Below are 27,958 nucleotides of genomic sequence, written 5' to 3'. Positions count from 1 at the left end.
TCACTGATGGCCCCTATTAATTGGTATGTCCAGTTCTCATTCCACACTAGTCCCATAGTAGACATGGAATGAGACTGCTAGATATGAAATCTTGTACAGTATTATGATTTTATTGACCTCTTTGGCCAGTTTATAACCTGATTTATCTTTTGACGTTTTCAATTTGTGTTTTATTGGGCTTTTAAACATTACATCTTAGGTAGAGGGTATTGAATAAATTCTTCGTGGTAAATTTATGAAATTATATTTACAGGTTCAGAAAGTGCCTCTCCAGTCCATTCAGCTCTGGGATCCAGGTCACAGACACCTTCTCCTTCCACACTGAATATAGATCACATGGAACAGAAGGATCTACAGCTCGATGAGAAGCTCCACCACTCTGTTCTACAGACGCCAGATGACCTAGGCAATATTTGGAAATTAGATCTTTGCCATTCTTTCCTTTCAGGGCATTAGTGTCAGGAGATCTTAAATAAGGCATCTTAAATTTGATTATTTTATATATGTTATGTAAATATTATTATAAGCCTTTTAGACTTTTCTGTCTTTGGGAAATTAATTAGTATAACTTTTTTTCTTGCCCTTAAAGAAGGATATTTGCATTCTGATTTTTGTTATTTGATATTTTATTATAGTTGATTATAGTCCTGGTATTAGTGGTTACATTATTTTTGTATGTTATCATTTACGTTACCATTTCCTAAAGCAGGAAATACATAATTTGGCATCATTATTCTTAATATTTTATCTGAAGAACCTGCTGAACAAAGTAGGCAGTCCAAATGAAGTATTTTTATATTTAAGTAAATGTTTAAAAGTGACTAGGAAACCTTAGAAACTGCAAGTTAATAAAAAGTTATTTTTGTTAAGTCCTACATCATGTAACAAGCATCAGGATAAAAAGTCATTTTGCAAATATGCCAGAAAATTTGGTCAAGGACACAGTTGATAAGATATTTATAATGAATAATATAAAATACTAGTTTTCATTGGTAATGCAGCACATTTACTCTCTGGCCAAAGGAAGAAATTTAAAACCATGTGACTTCTGCCCCCCCGCCCCCCCCCTTTTAAGGTACTCATTCTCTTAATATGCAATTACCTTGCAATTACACAGCCCTAATTTTCTGGTTTGTAGATTATTTCTGACCTTTTCTTTCCCCCTCTTGGCCTGCAGTTTTTTGGTTTTTTGGTTTTTATTTTCAGCTTTTCCCCCAACATTTGGAAAAAATTTCAAACTCATGGAAAAGTTGCAAGACTAGTAAAATGAATACCCATAAATCCTTCAGATAAATTCACCAGTTGTTAATATTTTACCACTTGATCTTTCTCTCTACCTATACACACACACACACACACACACACACACACACACACACACACACACACACACGCATTACAACAACCCCACCGTACCCACCCTTTTTTTTTTTTCTGAGCCATTTAAGAGTGAATTGCAAGTATCAGACCCTTTACACCTAAACACTTCAGCAAGTATGTCCTAAGAATAAGTGTACATTTCCTGCATAACCATAATATAAGGGCCACGTTCAGGATATTTAACATTGATACATCATTGCAATTTTAGTCTATAGTCAGTTATCCTCAGTTGTTCCAATAATATCCTTCATAGTTACCAATCAGTTGCGTTATCACTATATTATGAAGGTTCTGTAGAATAGGGAGATGGTAACAGTGATGGTTAACCCTGTAGTGTTTTTTTAAAATTTTATTTTAGTGAATTTACACCAGAAACCTGTTTTTATTATTGTGAAAGACTGTCCAGTAACTTTTTAATAATATACTCAGTTATTGTACACTTTACATGCAGAGAAAAAAGTTAAACATTAAGAGTAAAGGATGTACATATTCTGTGTATGACTTTGTAAATTATCAGTACACTGACACATTATCAAGCAGGAAAAAGTCTTTACTGACTTTCTAATGATTTTGCCTTTTCCGTTACATACATTGCATAGAATGATGGCTTTTTTTTTTTTTTAAGCTGGAGGAGATCTATAATGATACCTACCTAAACCATCTATTTTACAGATGAGGAGCTGTAGCTTCAGGGAGGTTATTAAATAATTTGTACAATATCACATAATTAGTGACAGAAATGAGACTAAGACCCTAGGTTACCTATATGTCTTATATATAATCATGCCAATATTAATAAAATAAATGTAATTATGGAAATTTTAGATTATATTTAAATTATTTTTTTCATGCCATTGTCATATCCCTTTTAATGCTAGGCCTGACTTAATTGTGAAATACAGAAACATATTTCTTCGGAAGGTTTAATTAACAAAGAAATAAGCTTAGGAAGACTTCCTACAGGATCTGCCTTCAGCCTGAGATTTTTCTGTTAATTTGATGATGGAACTTGAAGTAGCTATTAGGTTAAATAGAGAGTATGTACTTATAAATATGATCTTTATGTCAAACGTAAATTTCTCCATCTGGTATCTGCATCATTTTCTCCTTAGGTAAATCTAGATAGATGCGCTATTGCATAAGTAACTATTGTCAAAATAAGGAATTATGAACTACCGAGGTTTTGACCTTACCAGGAAAAAATAACACTGATGAATCTTAACATTTCTTTTATTCACTTTTGTAGATATTTAAGATTATTAATTTGACTTCTATGTGTTTTTGTGATCAATTCTGTAGAAAAATTACTGACACCAGTGAATTATTTTTTTCTATAGAAATCAGTGAATTTCCATCTGAATGCTGTAGTGTGATGGCAGGGGGCACTCTCACAGGATGGCATGCTGATGTTGCTACTGTAATGTGGCGAAGAATGCTAGGTATTTTGGGAGATGTCAACGCTATTATGGATCCTGAAATACATGCTCAAGTGTTTGATTACCTCTGTGAACTTTGGCAGAATCTAGCTAAGGTAAAAAAGAAAAAGATAAAAAGGGAGAAGGAAAGAAAAATAAAGTATTAAGAAGTACAGAAAAAGCCTTAGATAACATCCACCCCCCTACTACGAACTGATGCCTTAACCGTGTTTAAATATATAGTTAGTGGTAGGACCTAGATCTCAAGTTTAAGGTAAAACAAACTGGGAAAGAACACTTTTCATAGGTTTGTTGCATTTTATTTGAAAATTACAGATTAGAGATAACCTTGGCATTTCAACTGATAACCTGACCTCCCCTTCTCCACCGGTTTTAATTCCTCCACTGAGAATTCTTACACCTTGGCTTTTCAAGGTAAGCTTAATATATAAAATATTAATTTAAAAGTTTCATTTAGTAAATAAGTATGTGGTCAGTCTCAATCAGTAGAGAGAGAGAAGACTATTGTGTAGTCTTCTAGAGCACTTAGTTGTGTTTTTGTGTTTTTTTGCTTTTGTTAAAATTGAAGTATAGTTGATTTACAATGTTGTGTTAATTTCTACTCTACAGCAAGCAAAGCGATTCAGTTATATATATACATACTTTTTCATGTTCTTTTCTGTTATGGTTTATCACAGGATATTGAATATAGTTCCCTGTAGAACACTTAATTTTTAACTAGCCATTAGGGGTTATATAGAGAGGAGAGTGGGCCTAGCAAAATTATCATTTAGGTTGCATCATTTTTATTACTAAAACAAAAATGAATATAGTAAATTATGTTTTTATTGTATTTAAATGAAACGTAAACCTCAGTTTTGTGTTACAGAATATGCTATGTACTTCTAAAGAACTAATTCTTTTAAGTATTATTTGATATGTTTGGTGCATTTTCCTAAGTGAAACAGTGTATAGTTATTCACACCTACATTGTATCATTTTAATGATAAAAATAATTTCAGGAATCCTGATATTTAGTTCATTAAAGAAAATGGGCCAACATAGAAATAAATGAAAACAAATATATTGCTTGCTATATTCAATTGTTTCAGTATTTAACAAACAGTATTTGGTTTTGAGTATTAAAAACAACATCTTTTAATTGTAGGCAACCATGTTAACTGATAAATATAAGCAAGGTAAATTACACGCCTATAAACTTATTTGTAATACAATGAAAAGAAGACAAGATGTTTCTCCAAATAGAGATTTCCTAACACACTTCTACAATATAATGCACTGTGGATTACTTCATATTGACCAGGTAAATATATGTACTTTCTAACAAGTCGCTTTATAAGTTTATCTTTGATTCTTTTTTCTGTTTAACTCTTGACTTTCAGGGTGTAGAATTAAAAACATTCCCTTATATTGTAATTTATTTACAGATTTATTCCATTTATAACCTCATTTACTCTGAAACATAGTTTCAAAACAAGCTATTGTAGTTGGGAGATTGACTTGATTATTAAGTGCATCTTTCTTCTAACGTTATACGAACTGTTCACTTTTTGAAGAGATTAAAACATCCTTTGTTTACGCTGACAACATCTTCCTTTAATGTCCTAATGTACTTATTCTTAGGTATTTTGTAATTGTTACTTGATAACTGGCACTTGGGACTTAAGTATTTGCTCAGCTAGTCATGCAGCAGTCAGGTTTTTTTCTACTCTAAGAGTCAGCACATCACATTTTCTTATTTTTATAAATTGTATTACCATAGTGACAAGTATATTGATTTGCATCAATATAGTCATTACATTAGATAGTCATAAATATGTCTCTAGAACATTACTTCATGAGTCTTGATCTTGGCCATAAAACTGAAAAGTATAGGAAGTTGCCGGTCAAAGTAATGTAAATGTTTGTAACCATAATGTGGTTAAATTTCACTTGCAGTTCAATTCAGGAGCATTAAATTAATATTAAAAGATGATAATGTATCTTTCTGAAAAGTGAAAAAACTTCTTGTGTTAATTTGAAATAATTATTGTGTTCTACCTTATAAACGTCTCAAATAAAATGATATTCTTAATTACTGGATAAAGGGCTTTCATTTAAATTGGCTTGAGTAATACAACCTGCTATACTGCATCCTCATGGTAAATTCCAAAGGCAAAATAAATGAATAACCAAGTTGAGAATATTCCCTAAAAATGCCTACATCTGGATTTCTGAGGCTAGATGTCTATCATCAAAGGACTTCAATTTTTCTAAAAAAAGATAATTTCTCCAGTTGCCACATAACAGGTCATGCAACTTCAGACATCAGAGTTATCACATGGAAGCAAATCGGTGGCAGAAGGAACTACTCTGCAATTAAGTTTTACAACACATGGGCCTTATATTTTTAACCCTCTGAAGTAGAGACCCTTCTAACTGGCTCTCTAGGGTGAAAAAAAAAATGCTGTATTGATGTCAGTTAAAAAAAAAAAGTGTTTTCAGTTTACTTTCCTGTGACAAAATATAGTACTAAGCATGGGTTATTTGGAAGAATTAAAATTAGTCTTTCCAGTTAGCCAACCAGTTATAGTTATTACCTTTTTTATTATTTCATACATTGTCTATTTTTAAGGATATTGATTAGCTGATACCCAAGATTACATTTGTGATATTTTTCTTCTCCTCTTTTCTTTATTCCTAAGGATATTGTCAATACAATCATCAAGCACTGCTCACCTCAATTTTTTTCACTTGGTTTGCCTGGTGCCACAATGCTTATTATGGATTTTATTGTAGCAGCTGGTAGAGTGGCTTCTTCAGCTTTTCTCAATGTAAGTTTTTATTTCCTGTCCTTCATAATATAACAAACTGTGGTTAACCAAGATTCAGCTAACAGAGCAACAAAGGAAGAGCCATTGTTGATAAAATATAACAAACTGATGTTCAGGAAGATATGTAATTTAATTAGAATTGATTGTCTCTCTCACTTCAAAAAAAAAAAGTAAACAATTCTGAAGTGTAAGAAAGTACTAAAATTATTTGATAAATTGACCCAGGAGCTACAAAAATGGGTTAAATCTGATAAGCAAAACAACTTAAAATTGAGGAAATCTAAAGAAACAAACAGGGAGGGAAGAAAATTTTGAAAATGGGCAATGAGCTATAGCAAAAGAGAAGAAAGAAATATAGGTGAGGTAACCCAGAAATATGCTCTAGGAGTAAACTCTAAAACAGCATGTGAGGATTTTTCATACAGTTTGGAGCTGTGAGACAATGCTAGGTAACTTAGTATAACTGGAGCATGTTCAGATATAAGTGGCAGAAGTGAACTAAGGAGGAAGGCAGTAACTGTTTAAAGTGCTCAAGAGGTTAGATTTCACCCTAAGGAAAGAATGAGTAGCCGTTGAAAGACTTTAAGCAGAGTGACATGATCACATTTGTATTTTAGAAAGATCACTCTGGAACAAAGTATAAATGAGAAATAACTGAACGTCTACTGGGAAAAACTAAAAGTATTTGGGAAAGAAAAGTCAGTCATACTTGACTAGTGCTTTATAACTTGCAAAGCAGTTTAACATATGTTATTTCATTTATAAGCTGCAAAAGACCAACAGTGAATGAAAAGGAGTTCTATTTGGGGCATAGGAAGCTGCCTGCTAGACACCCATGAGATGTCAGAAGGGCCACTGTATGTACAAGTCAGGACCTCAAAGGAGATGTCTGGACCAAAAATGTAAAGCTGGGAGACATTAGCTTACAGATGCTATTGAAAGCCATGAAACTGGATACAGTCACCTAGAGGAAATGTGCAAATAAGAGAACAACCCATATTTATAGCTAGTTATTAACCCTGTTTCCCTAGTCCCTGGAGAACAGTGATCATGTCTTACTTATCTTGGTATCTTCAGGGCCTGGCACAGCATCATGGTTATAGGTATTTATTAATTGAATCTGTAAATATATATTCAGCACTTAATATGTGTTCAACATGGTGCTAAGCCCTTTTGTGGTTATTAAACTTTTGTTTCCCCTTGTGTACAAAGTGTTCCTTTGGGTAGAATATAGAAGGATATAGAATAAATGAGATACATGTTGTACTCGGGGAGCATATAGTCTGCTTCTGGGAAGATAGAAAAATATATTAACAACTATAGAATGTAGGACAACAAAGAGGTACCAGTAGGAGGAGCTTAGCATAGTGGTTAAAAGCATGGGTTCAAATCCCAGCTCTGCCACTTAATTAGTGGTGAGACCTTGTGCAAGTTACTTGATTTCTCTGTGTCTAAGTTTCTTCATCTATAAAATGGAGGTAACCTTCCTCATCTGGTTATTTTATGGGGATTTGAGTTAATATTTGTAACATGGTTGGAACATTATATGACACATTGAATGTGCAATTTAAGTGTTTGTTAAACAAAATAAAATTATTTGGTAATTAAGACAAGAGGAGAGATCTTTTTTTTTTTAAGGGATATCAGGAGGTTCCATGGAAAAGATATTTGAGTAGGTCCGTGAAAGATTAGTAGTATTTTTATGAGTGAAAATGCAGAAGGGGGAAGGTATTGCAGGCATAAGGAAACAGGCATGAGTAAGCTGTGTTCTAGGAATGACAAATAATTCATTTTGTTTACAAGCTAGTTAGTCTAACTAGAGAGTAGTGGACACAAAGTGCAGAAAGGTACTTTAGATCCCAGCTACCCAAAATGTGGTCTGCACACCGGAAACATTTGGCATGCAGAATCTCAGACCTCATCCCAGACCTACTGAAACAGGATATACATTTTAACTGTATCCCAAATAATTGGTATGGACCGTAAAGATTGAGAAGCACTGCTTTAGACTATATCTTGGAGGGTCTATTAATGCCAGGGATCAGATTATAATGCTATATTTTATATTAGATAAACAGTTGAATTTTTTAAAGTAGGGAGAGAGATGATTAAATCTGTGCTTTGCTAATGTTAAGTAAGTGTATTAAACTGGGAATAGATTAAATGGAAGACAAACTAAAGATGGTAAACAAGTTACAAGGCTATTGTAGTATTAACAGAGTACACAGATTATCAATCTCTTGGACACTGGCAAAAGCTGATAGAACTCAGGAGCCTGATGCATAAACCAATGCCATTTTTTATGCATTTACTATGAAAACTATAACTATTCAGTTGGCTGATTATTCCAGATGAGTAGTTGGCACATTTCCTACAGCCCTGATGTCCTTAGGCATCCATTTTAAATTTATTTATTTATTTATTTTTGGCCGTGATGGGTCTTCATTTCTGTGTGAGGGCTTTCTCTAGTTGTGGCGAGCGGGGGCCACTCTTCATCGCGGTGTGCGGGCCTCTCACTGTTGCAGCCTCTCTTGTTGCGGAGCACAAGCTCCAGACGTGCAGGCTCAGTAGCTGTGGCTCACGGGCCCAGCTGCTCCACAACATGTGGGATCTTCCCAGACCAGGGCTCGAACCCGTGTCCCCTGCATTGGCAGGCAGATTCTCAACCACTGCACCACCAGGGAAGCTCAGGCATCCATTTTATGTGACTAAACCTTCCTCCTATCTAGAAGGATACTACTTATGTAACATCCTTGAGAAAATTTCAAAAACAGTTGTTTTCTGTTTTCTGTGGCTCTTATGAGGAACACCTATTGAGAAAGGCTGCATAGGAAGCCAAATCATTATAAGAATTAAACCTGACACATCTCCACTGTAAGGTTATAGGCAGTCTTTTCCTTTGGACAGTGTTGGAGATACACAGTCTAAATCTTGCTCTTTGGAGTTTCATTTTAGATCCCACACACATCATCTTCCTTTTGTTAATCCCCCCGCCCCCAGGCAGATTTCAAAGTAATTTGATTAGGTTTTGCCTTTCTTAGTTACAGTTCTATTCCAGTTCTGCTTCTCATTATGCCCCACATACCTGAATGAATATTCCCAGTTTTTTTATCCAACTTTAAAGAAAAACCCTTAGCTAATCTCTATCATTAAATATTGGGGTTTTTTTTCCAGTTTCATTTTTATAGTAAAATTGATTTTAAATCGGGATGGTGGGTGTGAGTTTACCCCGCCCCATTATGCTGCTGGCCTTGTATCTGTAAATCTAGATTATTTTTTAATATGGAAATGAGTTGTTTTGTTGAAAATCATAATATCACCTCTGTTATAACATTTATTAACAAGGAAATCCTTTGGAGATAGGTTCTTGTTTTATGTAAATAGAAAAAGTTTTCTATTTCTAATAGATTGGTTTTAGCATTTTTGTTAAGTGTTATTAAACATATAAATCAATTTGTAGGTATTTTAGTAAACAAAGCAATTTATCAGTAGGTGGATGTTGATGTTAGGTGGGCATGCAAGAAGGCAGAAGAAAAAAGAAATGTTCAGTGCTGATACTTCAGAAATGGCTTAATACAGCTAAGGAAAAAAGGTGAAAAGTTACCTTCATCTGCAGTCCAAGCATAATTTCTAATTTTGTTTTTAGTAAGTAGTATAGGTAGTGTTTTTATTTTGTGCATAATATCATAAAACACACCTAGACTAATGCCTGTGTCTTGAAGATATATTGCCCATTTTCATCCTTAGTTACTTTATTCATCCTTAGATAGTAACGGATATAATCTAGAGACCATGAGTCTTCTGCTCATTAGAACAATATGTTACGATGTGTGAGTTGCCTTTAGAATGAAAGTATTTATATTTTTCCTCAAAATCAGGGTAATTTTATGCTGTTAGCTAAAACTGTATTCCTGTCTACATACTCAGTAGCTGTACCCACATTTCTGCTTATTAGCTGCTCTTAAAGAAAGCTCTACTATTTGTTCATTGCATTTATTGAGAATAACAGTAGTTTATGTGGAAAGTATAGATGAAAACCTAATCTTTTTGTGTTCCCCTTTCCTTTTTGAATTTTGTCTTGTACTCTGACTTCCCTGTATAATCTGGTTAGGTAATAAAGTAATTTTTCTGATAATTAAAGGTCTTTAAAATCTGATACATAGGCACCAAGAGTGGAAGCACAAGTTCTTCTTGGATCTTTGGTTTGCTTTCCCAACTTATATTGTGAACTGCCTGCTCTCCATCCCAACATTCCTGATATTGCTGTGTCTCAATTTACAGATGTTAAGGTAAGAAATTAGGTGCTAATTTTTAGCATTTAAATGACTTTATAATCATAACAGTATATTCAGTAAAATTTGTGTTCTTAATTTTCCTCTTGAAATCCACACAATCGTTAAAGAACTTTAGCCAGCTGTACCCCTCAGACACAAAGGCTGGAATGTCCATTAGGAGCATAACCTTTTTTTTTTTTATAACTATTACTTTGGAAACATTTTCTCATTATTGAACCCACTCACATGTCATTATCTTAGGATTCATTCATTCACTTACTGAACATTTATTGAAATCCCATGAGCCATATACTATGCTGCTAATGTAAGGCTTCTAAGATTGAGATGGCACTCGACCTCATATTTGACTGTCTCCTTCTCCCAGTTTTCCAAGGTGATGAATCAAACAATGTAATGGAATATTCTATTCTGCTATAGGAAACTGGAATTGGGGTGGAGATCCCATGTACCTGAAGCATTAACAGGCTTGAGTAAGAGATGGTGCAAAATTGAACTGTCTATACAATTGCTTACCCAGATAGTAAATCTTTAAAAAAAAAAAAAAAAAAAAAAAAAGGTAGTGTTTAATTAGGAGTAGACATACCCTAATTGTTGTTTACAAGCTTTTAAAAAATTGCAAGTAAAAAAAATTGGTGAAAAGTTGTTTTGTGCCTCTGTAGAGGTCAGCCTCTGTTTGAAGGGGAAGGTGTGACATGATCAGCATCCTTAGTCCTCTGGACTCAGTAATTCTTAGACCAAGGTAGAGAGGAGTGGTGTGATCAGGTCTCCTAGTTAGGATAAAGGCACTTAGTGCTCTGGACCCAGCAATGTGACTGGTAGTGAATAATTCCGTCACTAAGTCAAGACCTGTCTCTAACTGAATGCCCATGTATTATAAATTCCCACAGGTTTAACAGTCCTAAGAAGTTGTGCTTGTTATAGTAATTGCCAGATGGTCTCTGTTTGACCTGAATTGTCCCTAGAATTAGAAGGGAAAAGAGAATAAAGAAGGGACGAGAGAGGGGCATTCTATCTCCTCAGAAGTCATGCTGATGATTTTTTTTTTAAACTTGTGCTTTTTCTGAAAGAAATGTTTTAAATCAAATTTTTGTCAGTACTTTTGCATATACTTTCCAAACCACCTGTATTTCTCTGTGCAACATTTAATCACACTTGTAATTATTTTTCACTGTCTGATTTATACTTTAGACAAATAAGTACCACAAGGTCTTAGTTACTGCTATATCCTCAGAGCTTAACACGTTGCTTGGCATGTAGAATATACTCCGAAAACATTTGTTAAACAAGTGAACTTCACTTAAACATAAAATTGTAGGGGCCGATGCAAATTTATAATGATATTTAATTAAAACTATACAAATTGACCTTTGGTCTTCAGGGATGTAATGGCTTTGGTTTCTTCTATTTTCAGAAGATCCTGAAGGTCAAAGATAGGTAAGAGTTTCAGTCTGCTTAGGCCGTTTTGAGTTTATTTGGGCTTAGCCTAGTGTACTATATGTGATTTGTATGATCAGAGTGGCCTTGTCCTTTGCTGGCCATTGTATAGGCAGTAATGGCTGAAGTGATTTTTTTTAAAAAGCAAAATAACACCATTACATAGAAAGCTCTTGGGCTTAAACAATAGCTAGCTTCCAAGTACCTATTAATTGCTAGCCATTGGGTTAGGTGCTCAATTCACAAAGATAAGTAGAAGGTTACTCCTCTAAGGAGCTTACAATCTATATAGCTGATAAATCCTTAATGAGTGAATAATTGAATGATTTTTAAAAACCATATTAACTATTAACTAGCACTTATCCCAAAACTCACACATAAGAAAAGGAAGCTTTCTTTTAAATGATAGTTCTCAAAGTCGTGAAAAGTTTTGTTCATACCTTTGAGCTATTAAATCTGCTTTAATTATCTTTATAATGAGCATTTTATCACTCTTCTAATCAGGAAAAAAGTTTTTGAACATATACATTTGGTGATAAATTTCAAAAATCATTTGTCTGCTATAACAAAATACTGCAGACTGGGTAGCTTATAAGTGACAGAAATTTATTTCTCACAGTTCTGGAGGCTAAGTCCAAAATCAAGGCTCTAGCATAATCACATTCTGGTGAAGGCCCTCTTCCTGGTTCATAGCCGGTGCCTTCTTGCTATGTCGTCACAGAGTAGAAGGTGCTTAGGGAACGCTGTGGGAGTCTCTCTTATTTATAAGAGCATTAATCCCATTCATAAAGGCCCCACTCTCATGGCCTAAGTACCTCCTAATACCATCATCTTCAGGGGTTAGGATTGCAGTGTACGAATTTGAGGGGAGGGCACAAACATTCAGACCATACCATTGTTTTATTTATTTAGCTAATTTTTTTTTTTTTTGCGGTACGCGGTCCTCTCACTGTTGTGGCCTCTCGCGTTGTGGAGCACAGGCTCCGGACGTGCAGGCTCAGCGGCCATGGCTCACGGGCCCAGCCGCTCCGTGGCATGTGGGATCTTCCCAGACCAGGGCACGAACCCATGTCCCCTGCATCGGCAGGCGGACTCTCAACCACTGCGCCACCAGGGAAGCCCTATTTAGCTAATTTTCTGAATAACATTGGAATATACTAAAAGTATGTACATGAGAACGAAAAATGTCTGTTTTATTTTGCTATTGTATCCCTAGCACCTGACACAGTGCTTGGGTCCGTGGTGGCTGTTTAATAAATATTTGTTAAATAAATGAATGAAAAATCTTAGTCATTGCTAATATTTCTCCTTCATTTTAGGAACTTATAATCAAAACTGTATTAAGCTCAGCAAGAGATGAGCCCTCTGGTCCTGCACGGTAAGTCAGATATCCTTAAGACTTGACATAGCTATTCTGTGTTTGTAGTTTTATTTTAGAAGTTAATGGAATTATTTAGCAGTCCAGATTGTTTCAGATACACAAAAGCTATTCTGAATCACAAATTTAAATTATTTGGATGATTAAATACTTTTTTTCATTATTTAAGTATGAACCTTCCCTTCAGTAAAAAAATAAAATCCTAGTCACCTTCTTCAGTATCCTCACCTTCTGTGTCCACAATGATTTCTTTTAATTTTATTTAAGTAGATTTTGCTTTCCCTTCAGATTTTATTTGTCACCGTCTCTTATGTAGCACCTTGAAATATGGTACTAGTTACCCAATGAATGTTTGTTAAATTGAATTAAAATATTTTTATTGTAGAAAGTAATATATCTAAGAAAATAGTATATATTAATATTTATAAATATTTGACCAGGATATTTTAAAAAAATAGAATGTAAATAATAAGATTTTAGAATGTTTTTGTTTTTAAATGTCTCATTAAGATGTGAAAACTGTGGCATTGTGTCTGTGTTACTAAACCTTTCTCAAAAAGATTGATTTAAATCAGCATGTTGCCTAACCTATAATGGAAAAGAATCTGAAAAAGAATATATATATATAACTGAATCACTTTGCTGTACACCTGAAACTAACACATTGTAAATCAACTATACTTCAATTAAAAAAAAAAAAGCACGTTGCCAATAGCATACCATGCTCCTTCTTTTCCCCCAAATATCATTATTTTATATTTCTTGAACCTCCACAAAGCTGTGTCTTTTTCAATAATCTACACATTTTTTGACTCAAGTTTCATAAAGGTACAGATCATGACTTTGACTGTTTGGATTCTAATTCTAAGTTAAACCTCTTCTTTTTCCAGCAACTAAAAGTAATATGAAATGAGCAATTTTCTTAAATGAGACATAGCTCCAGCTTTTTAATTCAGTTGTGTATTTTTCTTACTTAATAGCCAAGGTAACTAAAAAGTCTTTTTGAGTGAACTCTTTTTCAACATTAATTCTATTTTAATACTGCTCAGCTACTCCAGAAAATGACATTGTCTTTTCCATTATCCCACATTTTCATTTCTTTTAGCTTTAGCCCCAAATTTGATGATTTTCGATATTCTTTCCCTAGCATTTTCTATGTTAATAATGACAACCTTTTAAGTTTACAAGGATATTCCTATAATATTGTTTCATTTAATCCTCATCACAATTCTAGGAAATTATTGGAATCATCATTATTCTTCCAATTTTGCTAGCAAGAAACTGATGGCTTAGAAAGCTAACATTTATAAACCTTTTCTACATGCCAGCCACTGTTCTAAACACTTTATTACCTCACTTAATCTTTACAACAACTCTCAGAATTTCACTAATATGCCCTATCACCCAGAAAATGTAGAGCCATGATTAAAACCCTGGCAGTTTGTCTTCAGAGCCTTATTAGATGCATAAGTAATAAGTGGCAGAACCAGAATTGAACCTAGAGCTTCTGATTCTAGATCTTCTGCCTTTTTTTTTTTTTTTTCTTTTGTGGTACTCGGGCCTCTCACTGTTGTGCCCTCTCCCATTGCGGAGCACAGGCTCAGTGGCCATGGCCCACGGGCCCATCCGCTCCGCGACATGTGGGATCCTCCCGGACCGGGGCACGAACCCGCATCCCCTGCATTGGCAAGTGGACTCTCAACCACTGCGCCACCAGGGAAGCCCTGGCTTTTTTTTTTTTTTTTTTTTTAAAAAAACTTCATTGCCTCTCAGGTGAAAGAATATTAGAGCCTAAAACATAATTGACCAGATGTACACTTGGTAATCATTAACATGATAGCTCGTTGACAGTATAGGAAAATCCCAGAAGTCGAACATTAAACATTTTCTAAACTTGCTTGCCTATACTTTTCAGGAATGTAAGGCCTTAGAAGCTTATACCCCAGAATCTGACTAGTAGCAGAAAGTTGAGCCATACTGGGAATAATCTAGATTATTTTGACATCTTGAAGAATGTAGGAAACTGTACACACACATGCACACACAAGCACACACAAAAACTGATCTTAACCTTTAAAAAGCAAAAACCAAAAAACAGAAACTTAAGCATTTGTACTCCCAGTCTGTGCCTTTTACTGTGTCTTTAGTTAGCTGCATCTATGGAGAACTTTGCTTCACTTCAGAGTTTATTGTTATTTTAGGATTACAGCTCCTTCCACTGCTAAACCTGTCACTTGGTTATTTAGATCTATAAATGTTACATAAGATTGATGGGTGGACAACAGTAGGGAAGAAAGGAAGCTGTAGACCTCACATAGAAGACTTTCTATAGTTTTGATAGTAAATTAGTAGCATTAACACTGATAGACTGAAAGAAGGGACTTCAACTTCTGATGCATTATGTTCAGGAAGAAAAATATTTCTGCATTGAATTGTTCTGAAATTTAGCATTCTACTGAATTTAATTTAAGAATATCAGTATCAGGACATGCAAGATACATCAGGAAACTAGAAGGAAGTGACTTTCTTTTAATACTTAGAAACATTATATGCTTCATCAGAAGCTTATACTTGAACACACTAATAGAATTTTTACTGATTCTGATCATCAGATTACTTTCTTCAAGCTGAAACTCAGTTGAAGTAGGGAACTGAAGTTTCACAAGACATGAGGAAACAACAAAAATTCTCCAAGTTCTGTTTATGTTGGAATTCCTTTATAAAGTGTATAAATTTTATTTGTGGTCCCAATTTGTTTTAAAAGAATTTGTAGCTAGCTATGTTAAATGTAAAAGATATGAAAATAATATCTACTCTAGATGGGATCAATAGCAGAATAACTGAGGCAGAAGAACGGATAAGTGAGGTGGAAGATAAAATAGTGGAAATAACTGATGCAGAGCAAAATAAAGAAAAAAGAATGAAAAGAATAGAGGACAGTCTCAGAGACCTCTGGGACAACATTAAACGCACCAACATTCGAATTATAGGGATTCCAGAAGAAGAAGAGAAAAAGAAAGGGACTGAGAAAATATTTGAAGAGATTATAGTTGAAAACTTCCCTAATATGGGAAAGGAAATAGTTAATCAAGTCCAGGAGGCACAGAGAGTCCCATACAGAATAAATCCAAGGAGAAATACGCCAAGACACATATTAATCAAACTGTCAAAAATTAAACACAAAGAAATCATATTAAAAGCAGCAAGGGAAAAACAACAAATAACACACAAGGGAATCCCCATCAGGTTAACAGCTGATCTCTCAGCAGAAACTCTACAAGCCAGAAGGGAGTGGCAGGACATAATTAAAGTGATGAAGGAGAGAAACCTGCAACCAAGATGACTCTACCCAGCAAGGATCTCATTCAGATTTGATGGAGAAATTAAAACGTTTACAGACAAGCAAAAGCTGAGAGAGTTCAGCACCACCAAACCAGCTTTACAACAAATGCTAAAGGAACTTCTCTAGGCAAGAAACACAACAGAAGGAATATACCTACAATAACGAACCCAAAGCAATTAAGGAAATGGGAATAGAAACATACATATCAATAATTACCTTAAATGTAAATGGACTAAATGCTCCCACCAAAAGACACAGATTGGCTGAATGGATACAAAAACAAGACCCATATATATGCTGTCTACAAGAGACCCACTTCAGACCTAGAGACACATACAGATTGAAAGTAAGGGGATGGAAAAAGATATTCCATGCAAATGGAAATCAAAAGAAAGCTGGAGTAGCAATTCTTATATCAGACAAAATAGACTTTAAAATAAAGACTATTAGAAGAGACAAAGAAGGACACTACATAACGATAAAGGGATCGATCCAAGAAGAAGATATAACAATTGTAAATATTTATGCACCCAACATAGGAGCACCTCAATACATAAGGCAAATACTAACAGCCATAAAAGGGGAAATCGACAGTAACACAATCATAGTAGGGGACTTTAACACCCCACTTTCACCAATGGACAGATCATCCAAAATGAAAATAAATAAGGAAACACAAGCTTTAAATGATACATTAAACAAGATGGACTTAGTTGATATTTATAGGACATTCCATCCAAAAACAACCGAATACACATTTTTCTCAAGTGCTCATGGAACATTCTCCAGGATAGATCATATCTTGGGTCACAAATCAAGCCTTGGTAAATTTAAGAAAATTGAAATTGTATCAAGTATCTTTTCCGACCACAATGCTATGAGACTAGACATCAATTACAGGAAAAGATTTGTAAAAAATACAAACACATGGAGGCTAAACAATACACTACTCAATAACGAAGTGATCACTGAAGAAATCAAAGAGGAAATTAAAAAATACCTAGAAACAAATGACAATGGAGACACGACGACCCAAAACCTATGGGACGCAGCAAAAGCAGTTCTAAGGGGGAAGTTTATAGCAATACAATCCCACCTTAAGAAACAGGAAACATTTCGAGTAAACAACCTGACCCTGCACCTAAAGCAATTAGAGAAAGAAGAACAAAAAACCCCCAAAGTTAGCAGAAGGAAAGAAATCATAAAGATCAGATCAGAAATAAATGAAAAAGAAATGAAGGAAACAATAGCAAAGATCAACCAAACTAAAAGCTGGTTCTTTGAGAAGATAAACAAAATTGACAAACCATTAGCCAGACTCATCAAGAAAAGAAGGGAGAAGACTCAAATCAATAGAATTAGAAATGAAAAAGGAGAAGTAACAACTGACACTGCAGAAATACAAAAGATCATGAGAGATTACTACAAGAAACTCTATGCCAATAAAATGGACAACCTGGAAGAAATGGACAAATTCTTAGAAATGCACAACCTACCAAGACTGACTCAGGAAGAAATAGAAAATATGAATAGACCAATCACAAGCACTGAAATTGAAACTGTGATTAAAAATCTTCCATCAAACAAAAGCCCAGGACCAGATGGCTTCACAGGCGAATTCTATCAAACATTTAGAGAAGAGCTAACACCCATCCTTCTCAAACTCTTCCAAACAATATCAGAGGAAGGAACACTCCCAAACTCATTCTATGAGGCCACCATCACCTTGATACCAAAACCAGGCAAGGATGTAACAAAGAAAGAAAACTACAGGCCAATATCACTGATGAACATAGATGCAAAAATCCTCAACAAAATACTAGCAAACAGAATCCAACAGCACATTAAAAGGATCATACACCATGATCAAGTGGGGTTTATTCCAGGAATGCAAGGATTCTTCAATATACGCAAATCAATCAATGTGATACACCATATTAACAAGTTGAAGGAGAAAAACCATATGATCATCTCAATAGATGCAGAGAAAGCTTTCGACAAAATTCAACACCCATTTATGATAAAAACCATGCAGAAAGTAGGCATAGAGGGAACTTTCCTCAACATAATAAAGGCCATATATGACAAACCCACAGCCAACATTGTCCTCAATGGTGAAAAACTGAAACCATTTCCACTAAGATCAGGAACAAGACAAGGCTGCCCACTCTCACCACTCTTATTCAACCTAGTTTTGGAAGTTTTAGCCACAGCAATCAGAGAAGAAAAGGAAATAAAAGGAATCCAAATTGGAAAAGAAGAAGTAAAGCTGTCACTGTTTGCAGATGACATGATACTATACATAGAGAATCCTAAAGATGCTACCGAAAAACTACTAGAGCTAATCAATGAATTTGGTAAAGTAGCAGGATACAAAATTAATGCACAGAAATCTCTGGCATTCCTGTACACTAATGATGAAAAATCTGAAAATGAAATCAAGAAAACACTCCCATTTACCATTGCAACAAAAAGAATAAAATATCTAGGAATAAACCTACCTAAGGAGACAAAAGACCTTTATGCAGAAAATTATAAGACACTGATGAAAGAAATTAAAGAGGATACAAATAGATGGAGAGATATACCATGCTCCTGGATTGGAAGAATCAATATTGTGAAAATGACTCTACTACCCAAAGCAATCTACAGATTCAATGCAATCCCTATCAAACTACCACTGGCATTTTTCACAGAACTAGAACAAAAAATTTCAAAATTTGTTTGGAAAAACAAAAGACCCCGAATAGCCAAAGCAATCTTGAGAACGAAAAACGGAGCTGGAGGAATCAGGCTCCCTGACTTCAGACTATACTACAAAGCTACAGTAATTAAGACAGTGTGGTACTGGCATAAAAACAGAAAGATAGATCAGTGGATCAGGATAGAAAGCCCAGAGATAAACCCACGCACATATGGCCAACTTATCTTTGATAAAGGAGGCAGGAATGTACAGTGGAGAAAGGACAGCCTCTTCAATAAGTGGTGCTGGGAAAACTGGACAGGGACATGTAAAAGTATGAGATTAGATCATTCCCTAACACCATACACAAAAATAAGCTCAAAATGGATTAAAGACCTAAATGTAAGGCCAGAAACTATCAAACTCTTAGAGGAAAACATAGGTAAAACACTCTATGACATAAATCACAGCAAGATCCTTTTGGACCCACCTCCTAGAGAAATGGAATTAAAAACAAAGATAAACAAATGGGACCTAATGAAACTTCAAAGCTTTTGCACAGCAAAGGAAACCATAAACAAGACCAAAAGACAACCCTCAGAATGGGAGAAAATATTTGCAAATGAAGCAACTGACAAAGGATTAATCTCCAAAATTTATAAACAGCTCATGCAGCTCAATAGCAAAAAAACAAACAACCCAATCCAAAAATGGGCAGAAGACTTAAATAGGCATTTCTCCAAAGAAGATATACAGACTGCCAACAAACACATGAAAGAATGCTCAACATCATTAATCATTAGAGAAATGCAAATCAAAACTACAATGAGATATAATCTCACACCAGTCAGAATGGCCATCATCAAGAAATCTAGAAACAATAAATGCTGGAGAGGGTGTGGAGAAAAGGGAACACTCTTGCACTGCTGGTGGGAATGTGAATTGGTACAGCCACTATGGAGAACAGTATGGAGGTTCCTTAAAAAACTACAAATAGAACTACCATATGACCCAGCAATCCCACTACTAGGCATATACCCTGAGAAAACCATAATTCAAAAAGAGACATGTACCAAAATGTTCATTGCAGCTCTATTCACAATAGCCCGGAGCTGGAAACAACCTAAGTGTCCATCATCGGATGAATGGATAAAGAAGATGTGGCACATATATACAATGGAATATTACTCAGCCATAAAAAGGAACGAAACTGAGCTATTTGTAATGAGGTGGATAGACCTAGAGTCTGTCATACAGAGTGAAGTAAGTCAGAAAGAGAAAGACAAATACCGTATGCTAACACATATATATGGAATTTAAAAAAAAAAAATGTCATGAAGAACCTAGGGGTAAAACGGGAATAAAGACACAGACCTACTTGAGAATGGACTTGAGGATATGGGGAGGGTGAAGGGTAAGCTGTGACAAAGCGAAAGAGAGGCATGGACATATATACACTACCAAACGTAAAGTAGATAGATAGTGGGAAGCAGCCGCAGAGCACAGGGAGATCAGCTCGGTGCTTTGTGACCACCTGGAGGGGTGGGATGGGGAGGGTGGGAGGGAGGGAGACGCAATAGGGAAGGGATGTGGGAACAGATGTGTATGTATGACTGATTCACTTTGTTATAAAGCAGAAACTAATAAAAAAAAATAAAAAATAAAAAAAAAAAGAAAATAATATCTTACTGACTGCTGCTATCAGTCAATAAAATTACACTTTCCTTTTTAAAAAAAAAAAATTTATTTATTTATTTATTTATTTTTGTCTGCATTGGGTCTTCATTGCTGCCCACAGGCTTTTTCTAGTTGTGGCGAACAGAGGCTACTCTTGGTTGCAGTGCATGGGCTTCTTATTGCAGTGGCATCTCTTATCACAGAGTACGGGCTCTAGGTGCTCAGGCTTCAGTAGTTGTGGCACGTGGGTTCAGTAGTTGTGGCACACGGGCTTAGTTGCTCCACGGCGTTTGGGATCTTCCCGGACCAGGACTCGAACCTGTGTCCCCTGCATTGGCAGGCGGATTCTTAACCACTGTGCCACCAGGGAAGTCCTCACTCTTTCCTTTTTGAAAGCAGGTTGCATATTTGGGAAGCTTTATGACAATATCAATTTATCAATATGGGTTTGTTAGAAAGATCCTGTGTGTTATCCCCACCTATGATCTTGGTAATAAATTATAGTTGAAAATAAGTAGATCAGGGAACTCTACTCAATATTCTGGAATAACCTATATGGGAAAAGAATCTGAAAAAGAATGGATGTATGTATATGTATAACTGAATCACTTTGTTGTATACCCTGAAACACACAATATTGTAAATCAACTATACTCCAATATAAAATAAAAATTAAATTAAATTTAAAAAAATAAGGCCTAGAGTTTGGGGGATGTGCTTTCGTCCACTTTATCTTCCTAAGTAACAATTGATTAATTAACAGCAATAAATTGATTAATTAACAGAGTAACAAATTGATTAATTCACCTAAACAGTGCATGTTCACTCTGGGTTGGTTGGTTATGGGTGTTTTGGTTGTGGTGGTGGTGGTGTCATTTCATTTAAATGCTCATCCACTTTTATTTGTATCATTATTGGTTGCCTTTTCTGCAGATGTGTAGCACTTTGCAGTTTAGGTATTTGGATTTGTGAAGAACTAGTCCATGAGTCTCATCATCCTCAAATTAAGGAAGCTCTGAATGTAATTTGTGTTTCCTTAAAGGTAAGTAAATAAATAAATAAATATTTAGTGGACTATATTAAGATAGTATAGAATGCATGATTATTTTTCTCTAAATGTTAATTATATATTGTACCCTTACAGAATAAAACATTTAATAGATATTTTCATTAATTTATTATTACATTATTTCTTTGATTCTGACTTTTTCCTTAAGAGTAGTTCTACTCTTGATTTTAGGATATCTTGGTGATGACCTGTTTTATCTCAACTTTTTATGTATTTGGCTTTGTTCCTAAGATACATATGGATGACTCCTAAAAAAGGAAACCAGTCATTTAACAACATTTGTAAGGCTGTTTATCATTTCTTAATCAGTATTTTTGTAACCTACCCTTCGATCTTTATTACTTCCTGAATTCTTGAGATATTCAGTTTTTGGCTTTATCATTCAAGTTAAATGCCCTCTTTGTGACCAGAATAAGATTTGCTTAGAAATAATAACCTGATTATTTGGAGAGTCTGGATGAATAAATGGATATTTTTTATTTGTAAAAAGATGAGTGATATTATTTTTTGTCCTAAGACTTGTATTATAATATCTGTATAGAACTCTAAACACACAAAGTACAAATATTACTTATTTGACAGATATTTCTGAGTATATACTGTGTTTGAGGTGCTTTGCTAGGCAGAGTGAGGAATACCAGAATGAAAAAGAAATATAAATACTAGATTGAAGAGATTAATAATATGATGGCTGAAAAAGATTAAAATAAGTGTAATAAAATATAAAAGGCTGAGAGAACCAAATGAGTGGTGCATATAAACTGCTGACTGAGTTCAGAGAAAGCAGAGGTCACTTTGACTTAGGTATCAGAGAAGACTTTGGAAAGAGGAAGTATGTGGTCAGGGCTTGAAGAGTGGGTGAGATTTGGTTATAGAGAGGTAAGCATAAAAAGTTTGACTTTATACCACTGGGGAGTCACCTAAGACTTTTAAGCATAGAGAACGTCAGCATCAGAACAGTTCTTCAGAAGATAATATGGAAGTATTGAGTATAGTAAGTAGATTGCAATGGGGAAAGATGGGATAACAAGATTAGCAGTTTAGAGGCCATTCCAGAAATCCAGGTAAGAGAAAATGGAATAAAACTTTAATGAGGACAGTCAAACATTACAAAGGAAAAATAAAGTTAATTATATCTTTGGAATGTGTTATGATTTTTTTTATTTTGCAGGTGTATATTTATCTTCCTAATAATATTTTAATAAACAAAAATATAGGATGACAAAAATAAGCATGTATACAATTTAAAATTTTTTAGCAGCTAATGCAGAGATGAATAATATCAGGAAGAAATTTTTTATAACAGTGCATTTTTGTTTTTGTTTTTTTCTTATTATTATTACAGTTTACAAATAAAACAGTAGCCCATGTAGCTTGTAACATGCTTCACATGCTGGTTCATTATGTACCTAGACTTCAGATTTACCAGCCTGATTCTCCCTTGAAAATTATTCAAGTAAGTAATTTCTCATTTATTTCTTATTATGACTTGTTAAAGATCCTTAGATTTGGATACCTTGAGATATAAAATTATTTAATAGTTTTCTTTAAATTTTGCATAGCTGAATAATGGCCACTCAGGGTACTTTTTTTTTCTTTTTTTTTTTGCGGTACGCGGGCCTCTCACTGTTGTGGGCTCTCACCGTTGTGGCCTCTCCCGTTGCGGAGCACAGGTTCCAGATGCGCAGGCTCAGCGGCCGTGGCTCACGGGCCCAGCTGCTCTGTGGCATGTGGGATGTTCCCGGACTGGGGCACGAACCCGTGTTCCCTGCATCGGCAGGCGGACTCTCAACCACTGCGCCACCAGGGAAGCCCCAGGGTACTTTTTTGAGATATCAAAGTTCATGACAGTCCCTTTCTATATTATGTTAAGAGATTATGTGGTTGGTTTTAAATGCTACATGCAAATTTATTATTGCCATTGTCTTTATAATGTATATTAGGCTTCATTCCCTGTCTTAGGTTAGAAAACATACCATCCCTCCAGTTACCAAAATTAGGAGATTATTTTGATTCATTCCTTTCCTTTCCTCTTCAGCCAGTCATTATTTTTATTTTTATGTTTTTTATGTGTTATGTGCTTCCTACAATACCTGACATTTTTCAGCCCTTAATTATTTCTTTCTTGAGATACTATAATAACCTTCTAAACTGGTTTCCTGGCTTCTGAGGTCATCCCCTCCATGTCATCATTCACATTGACATGACTCTTACGTCACTTTCCTGAAGAACAAACAAACAAACAAAATCTCTGAGTGGTTTTCCTTTGTCTATAAAATAAGACCCAAACTCTTTAGCTGGGAATTAATTTGAGGCCTCCAGATGAGGACCCAGCCCATCTTTTCAGAAGCATGTACCGATTCCTTTTATGAAATACCCTGTAGTCTAGGCTCCTGAGTCAGCTATTATCCCCTAAACATACCCCTCACTCTCTTCTTCTTACCTAAAATGTTTTACTTTTCTCTACCCCACCCCCCATCTTTCAGTGATTGGTTTAAATACCATCTCCTCAAAAAATAAGAATCCTTACTTGTTCTCTCCAACCAGAATTTATCTTTCTTATCTTCATATTCTTATAACACTTTTAGGAAAGATAGTAATTAATATTTATTAAGCACCTACTAACATGTATCAGTCACTATACTAGTCACCTTTTCATATGTTACCTCATTTAATTCATAAAAAGTCATTTGAGGTGGACTGTTTTCCCTGCCTCCTCTCCTCCTATATTTAAGATGAGAGAACTGAGGAGATAGCAACTATATAAAATCATAAGCTAACAGGGTAGAAACAGGGTTCAAACCCAAGCCTGTAAAATTTCAAGTCCAGACTTTTCCCACTCAACCATGTCGCCATGCCCTATTTTAGCACTAAATATACTTGTGTAAAAATTCTAAGCTTCTTGGGACTTCCTTGGTGGTGCAGTGGATAAGATTCCATGCTCCCAATGCAGGGGACCCAGGTTTGATCCCTGGTCAGGGAACGAGATCCCACATGCGTGCCGCGACTAAGAGTTCACATGCCACAACTAAGGAGCCTGTGGGCTGCAACTAAGTAGCCCGCCTGCTACAACCAAAGAGCACACATGCCACAACTAAGGAGCCTGTGAGCCACAACTAAGGAGCCTGCGTGCTGCAACTAAGACCTGATGCAACCAAATAATAAATATATATTTTTTTAATTCTGAGCTGCTTCTTTAAGACAATGACATTTTTTTTCTTTATTATTTTCTATTCCTAGGATGACTTGCATGTAGAATCTCTTAGGTAAATAATCTGTTGAGTTGAATATAGTATTATGGTTAAGAGGTTGGGTTTGAAGGTTAGACCTGGTTTAACTAACCCCTGACTCTGCCATTTACTAACTTTGTAACTATCAACAAATTACTCAGTCCTCTAAATTCTGGCTTTCTTTATCTTTACATTTGGGATAAAAATACCTACCTCACAGAGTTGCTCTGAAGACTAAATGAGAAAATACATGTAACATGCTGAGCACTTTTTGCCATAAAAGTGATGGGACATAAGTTTTAATAAATGTTGGCAGCAGCTACCATTGTTATCATGCAGGACATGATAACTGGATGTAAATGTGAATGTTCATATATATGTCTATTAGTATTAAAACATTTGAAATTTTAAAACTCGAAAATTTTACCCTTTAAGATTAATTATTCTGTTGAAAGTTAAGATGTTCTTTAAGTAAGCATATTTTTTTTTGTTCATTTGAAGGCCTCCAAATCCTTTCCCTTATTTTCTTCATCAGTTTATATATTATTAATACTTACCTAAGTAATTCTTAGGTGTGTAGAGTTTTTGCAGATTGCTTCACTGTACATTATAGTGGCCAGTGCTCACAGATAAATGGTTATACTTCTAATTGAATGAAGAAATGAAATTCTACAATAGTAGAGCATTCCACTAATGGTTACCTACTTACATAGTTAGGAATAGAGGCCCAGTTCTATTACCAGTATTAAGTATTAATCTAATATAATAGATTCTATTAGTGTGTGAAGCCTTTTATGGTATAAATTATGTTTAGAGGAATTTTTCTACTTGAAGCAATAATTTATAAAAATTTAATAGCATACAATAAAAATACAGTAAATTTACCTCTATACATTTTTAACATGAACACTAAAAAATTCAATGAGGGCTTCCCTGGTGGTGCAGTGGTTGAGAATCTGCCTGCTAATGCAGGGGACACGGGTTCGAGCCCTGGTCTGGGAAGATCCCACATGCCACGGAGGAACTAGGCCCATGAGTCACAACTACTGAGCCTGCGCGTCTGGAACCTGTGCTCCACAACAAGAGAGGCCGCGATAGTGAGAGGCCCATGCACCGCGATGAAGAGTGGCCCCCGCTCACCACAACTGGAGAAAACCCTCGCACAGAAACGAAGACCCAACACAGCAAAAATAAATTAATTAATTAATAAACTCCTACCCCCAACATATTCTTAAAAAAAAAAAATTGAATGAGATCAAGAAATTTCCAAGGTAAATGATAACACTATAAGAATGTTTTGCTTTCTTTTTTTTTTTTTTTTTTTTTTTTTTTTGCGGTTCGCGGGCCTCTCACTGTTGTGGCCTCTCCTGTTGCGGAGCACAGGCTCCAGATGCGCAGGCTCAGCAGCCATGGCTCACGGGCCCAGCCGCTCTGCGGCATGTGGGATCTTCCCGGACCCGGGCACGAACCCGTGTCCCCTGCATCGGCAGGCGGACTCTCAACCACTGCACCACCAGGGAAGCCCCTTGCTTTCTTTTAATAAGGTCTTTTATTTCATATTCTCTGTATCAATTTTATTCATATTCTGTTCAGTGTATAATATATGTTAATTTAAAAAGCCACATTATAAAATCTTTCTTTAAAAAAAAGGTGTATATTTACAAGTATATATACTGAAATATCTGGGAAGATGAGAGTAAATATCTTTATTTTCCCCCCAACTTTATTGGGGAATAATTGATAAATATAATTGTATTATATTAAAGTATATATCATAATAATTTGATATTGTGTAGGAGGGTTACCAAGATCAAGATAATTAACATGGCCATTACCTCACATTGTTAACATTTTTTTATGGTGAGAATGCTTAAGGTCTACTCTTAGCAACTTTAAGATATTCAGTACTGTACAATTAACTGTAGTTACTGTACTATACATTAAGTTCTCAGAACTTATTTTTATAACTGAAAATTTGTACCCTTTGACCTACATCTCCTCAGTTCACTAGACCCCAGCCCCTGGCAATCACTATTCTGTTTCTATAAAATCAGCTTTTTTACTTTTCCACATATAAGTGATACCATACAATATTTGTCTTTGTGTGGCTTATTTCACTTAGTGTAGTACACTCCAGGTTCTTTCATGTTGTCATAAATGGCAGGATTTTCTTCTTTTCTATGGCTTGAATAATATTCCATTGTGTATATATGTACACCACAATTTCTTTATCCATTCATCTGTCGAAAGGCATGTGGGCTGTTCCATATCTTGGCTATTGTGAGTAATACTGCAGTGAGCATGGGTGTGCAGGTATCTCTTTGAGACACTGATTTCATTTCCTTCTGATATATACCCAGGAGTGGTATTATATGGTAGTTCTATTTTTTTTTTTTTTGCGGTACGCGGGCCTCTCACTGTTGTGGCCTCTCCCATTGCGGAGCACAGGCTCTGGACGCACAGGCTCAGCGGCCATGGCTCACGGGCCCAGCCACTCCACGGCATGTGGGATCCTCCCGGACCAGGGCACGAACCCGCGTCCCCTGCATCGGCAGGCGGACTCTCCACCACTGCGCCACCAAGGAAGCCCTATTTTTAATTTTTTGAGGAACCTTCATACTGTTTTCCATAATGGCTGTATCAGTTTACATTCTCACCAATAGTGTATAAGGGTTCCCTTTTGTCCACATCCTCGCCAACATCTGTTCTCTCTTGTCTTTTTAAAAACAGCCATCCTAACAAATGTGAGATGATATTTCATTGTGGTTTTGACTTGCATTTTCCTGATATTACCGATGTTGAATACCTTTTCATGTTCCTGTTGGCCACTTGTATGTCTTTGGAAAAATGTCTATTCGGATCCTTTGCCCATTTATAAATTTAGTTAGTTAGTTTTGCTATTGGGGGTATAAGTTCCTTGTATATTTTGGATATTAACACCTTATCAGATATATGGTTTGCAAATATCTTTTTCCATTCTGTAAGTTGTCTTTTCACTTTATTGATGGTCTCAGTTGCTGTGCAGAAGCTTTTAGTTTATGTAGTGCCACTTGTTTATTTTTTTGTTGTTGCTTCTGCTTTAGGTATGATTTCCAAAAAAATCATTACCAAGACCCATGTTAAGGAGCCTTTTCCTATGTTTTCTTCTAGGAGTTTTATGGTTTCAGGTCTTTATATTAAGCCTTTGATCCATTTCGAGTTAATTGTTGTGAGTGATATA

The 27,958-nt window shown here is 35.3% G+C and overlaps 1 protein-coding gene across 3 annotated transcripts in view; it reads left to right on the top strand.

The window, feature by feature from the left end:
* The window catches only part of RALGAPA1 (Ral GTPase activating protein catalytic subunit alpha 1), a gene marked incomplete at its 3' end in the record, with an annotated part of 235,275 nt that overhangs the window by 117,102 nt on the left and 90,215 nt on the right, over nucleotides 1–27,958 (top strand). For all 3 annotated transcript variants that reach the window (XM_079701197.1, XM_079701195.1, XM_079701196.1), the window contains 9 exons: nucleotides 254–406; nucleotides 2,718–2,911; nucleotides 3,132–3,230; nucleotides 3,964–4,119; nucleotides 5,501–5,629; nucleotides 9,793–9,918; nucleotides 12,678–12,736; nucleotides 21,373–21,481; nucleotides 22,854–22,964. In XM_079701197.1, the coding sequence (XP_079557323.1) occupies nucleotides 254–406; nucleotides 2,718–2,911; nucleotides 3,132–3,230; nucleotides 3,964–4,119; nucleotides 5,501–5,629; nucleotides 9,793–9,918; nucleotides 12,678–12,736; nucleotides 21,373–21,481; nucleotides 22,854–22,964 (1,136 nt within the window). The remainder of the gene's footprint in view (nucleotides 1–253; nucleotides 407–2,717; nucleotides 2,912–3,131; nucleotides 3,231–3,963; nucleotides 4,120–5,500; nucleotides 5,630–9,792; nucleotides 9,919–12,677; nucleotides 12,737–21,372; nucleotides 21,482–22,853; nucleotides 22,965–27,958) is intronic.

This window comes from Hyperoodon ampullatus (genome assembly GCF_949752795.1).
Source record: "Hyperoodon ampullatus genome assembly, chromosome: 3".
Classification (NCBI taxonomy): Eukaryota; Metazoa; Chordata; class Mammalia; order Artiodactyla; family Ziphiidae; genus Hyperoodon; species Hyperoodon ampullatus.
The sequence above is the reverse complement of the archived record's forward strand: the minus strand, read 5'-3'. Positions and strand labels throughout refer to the sequence as shown.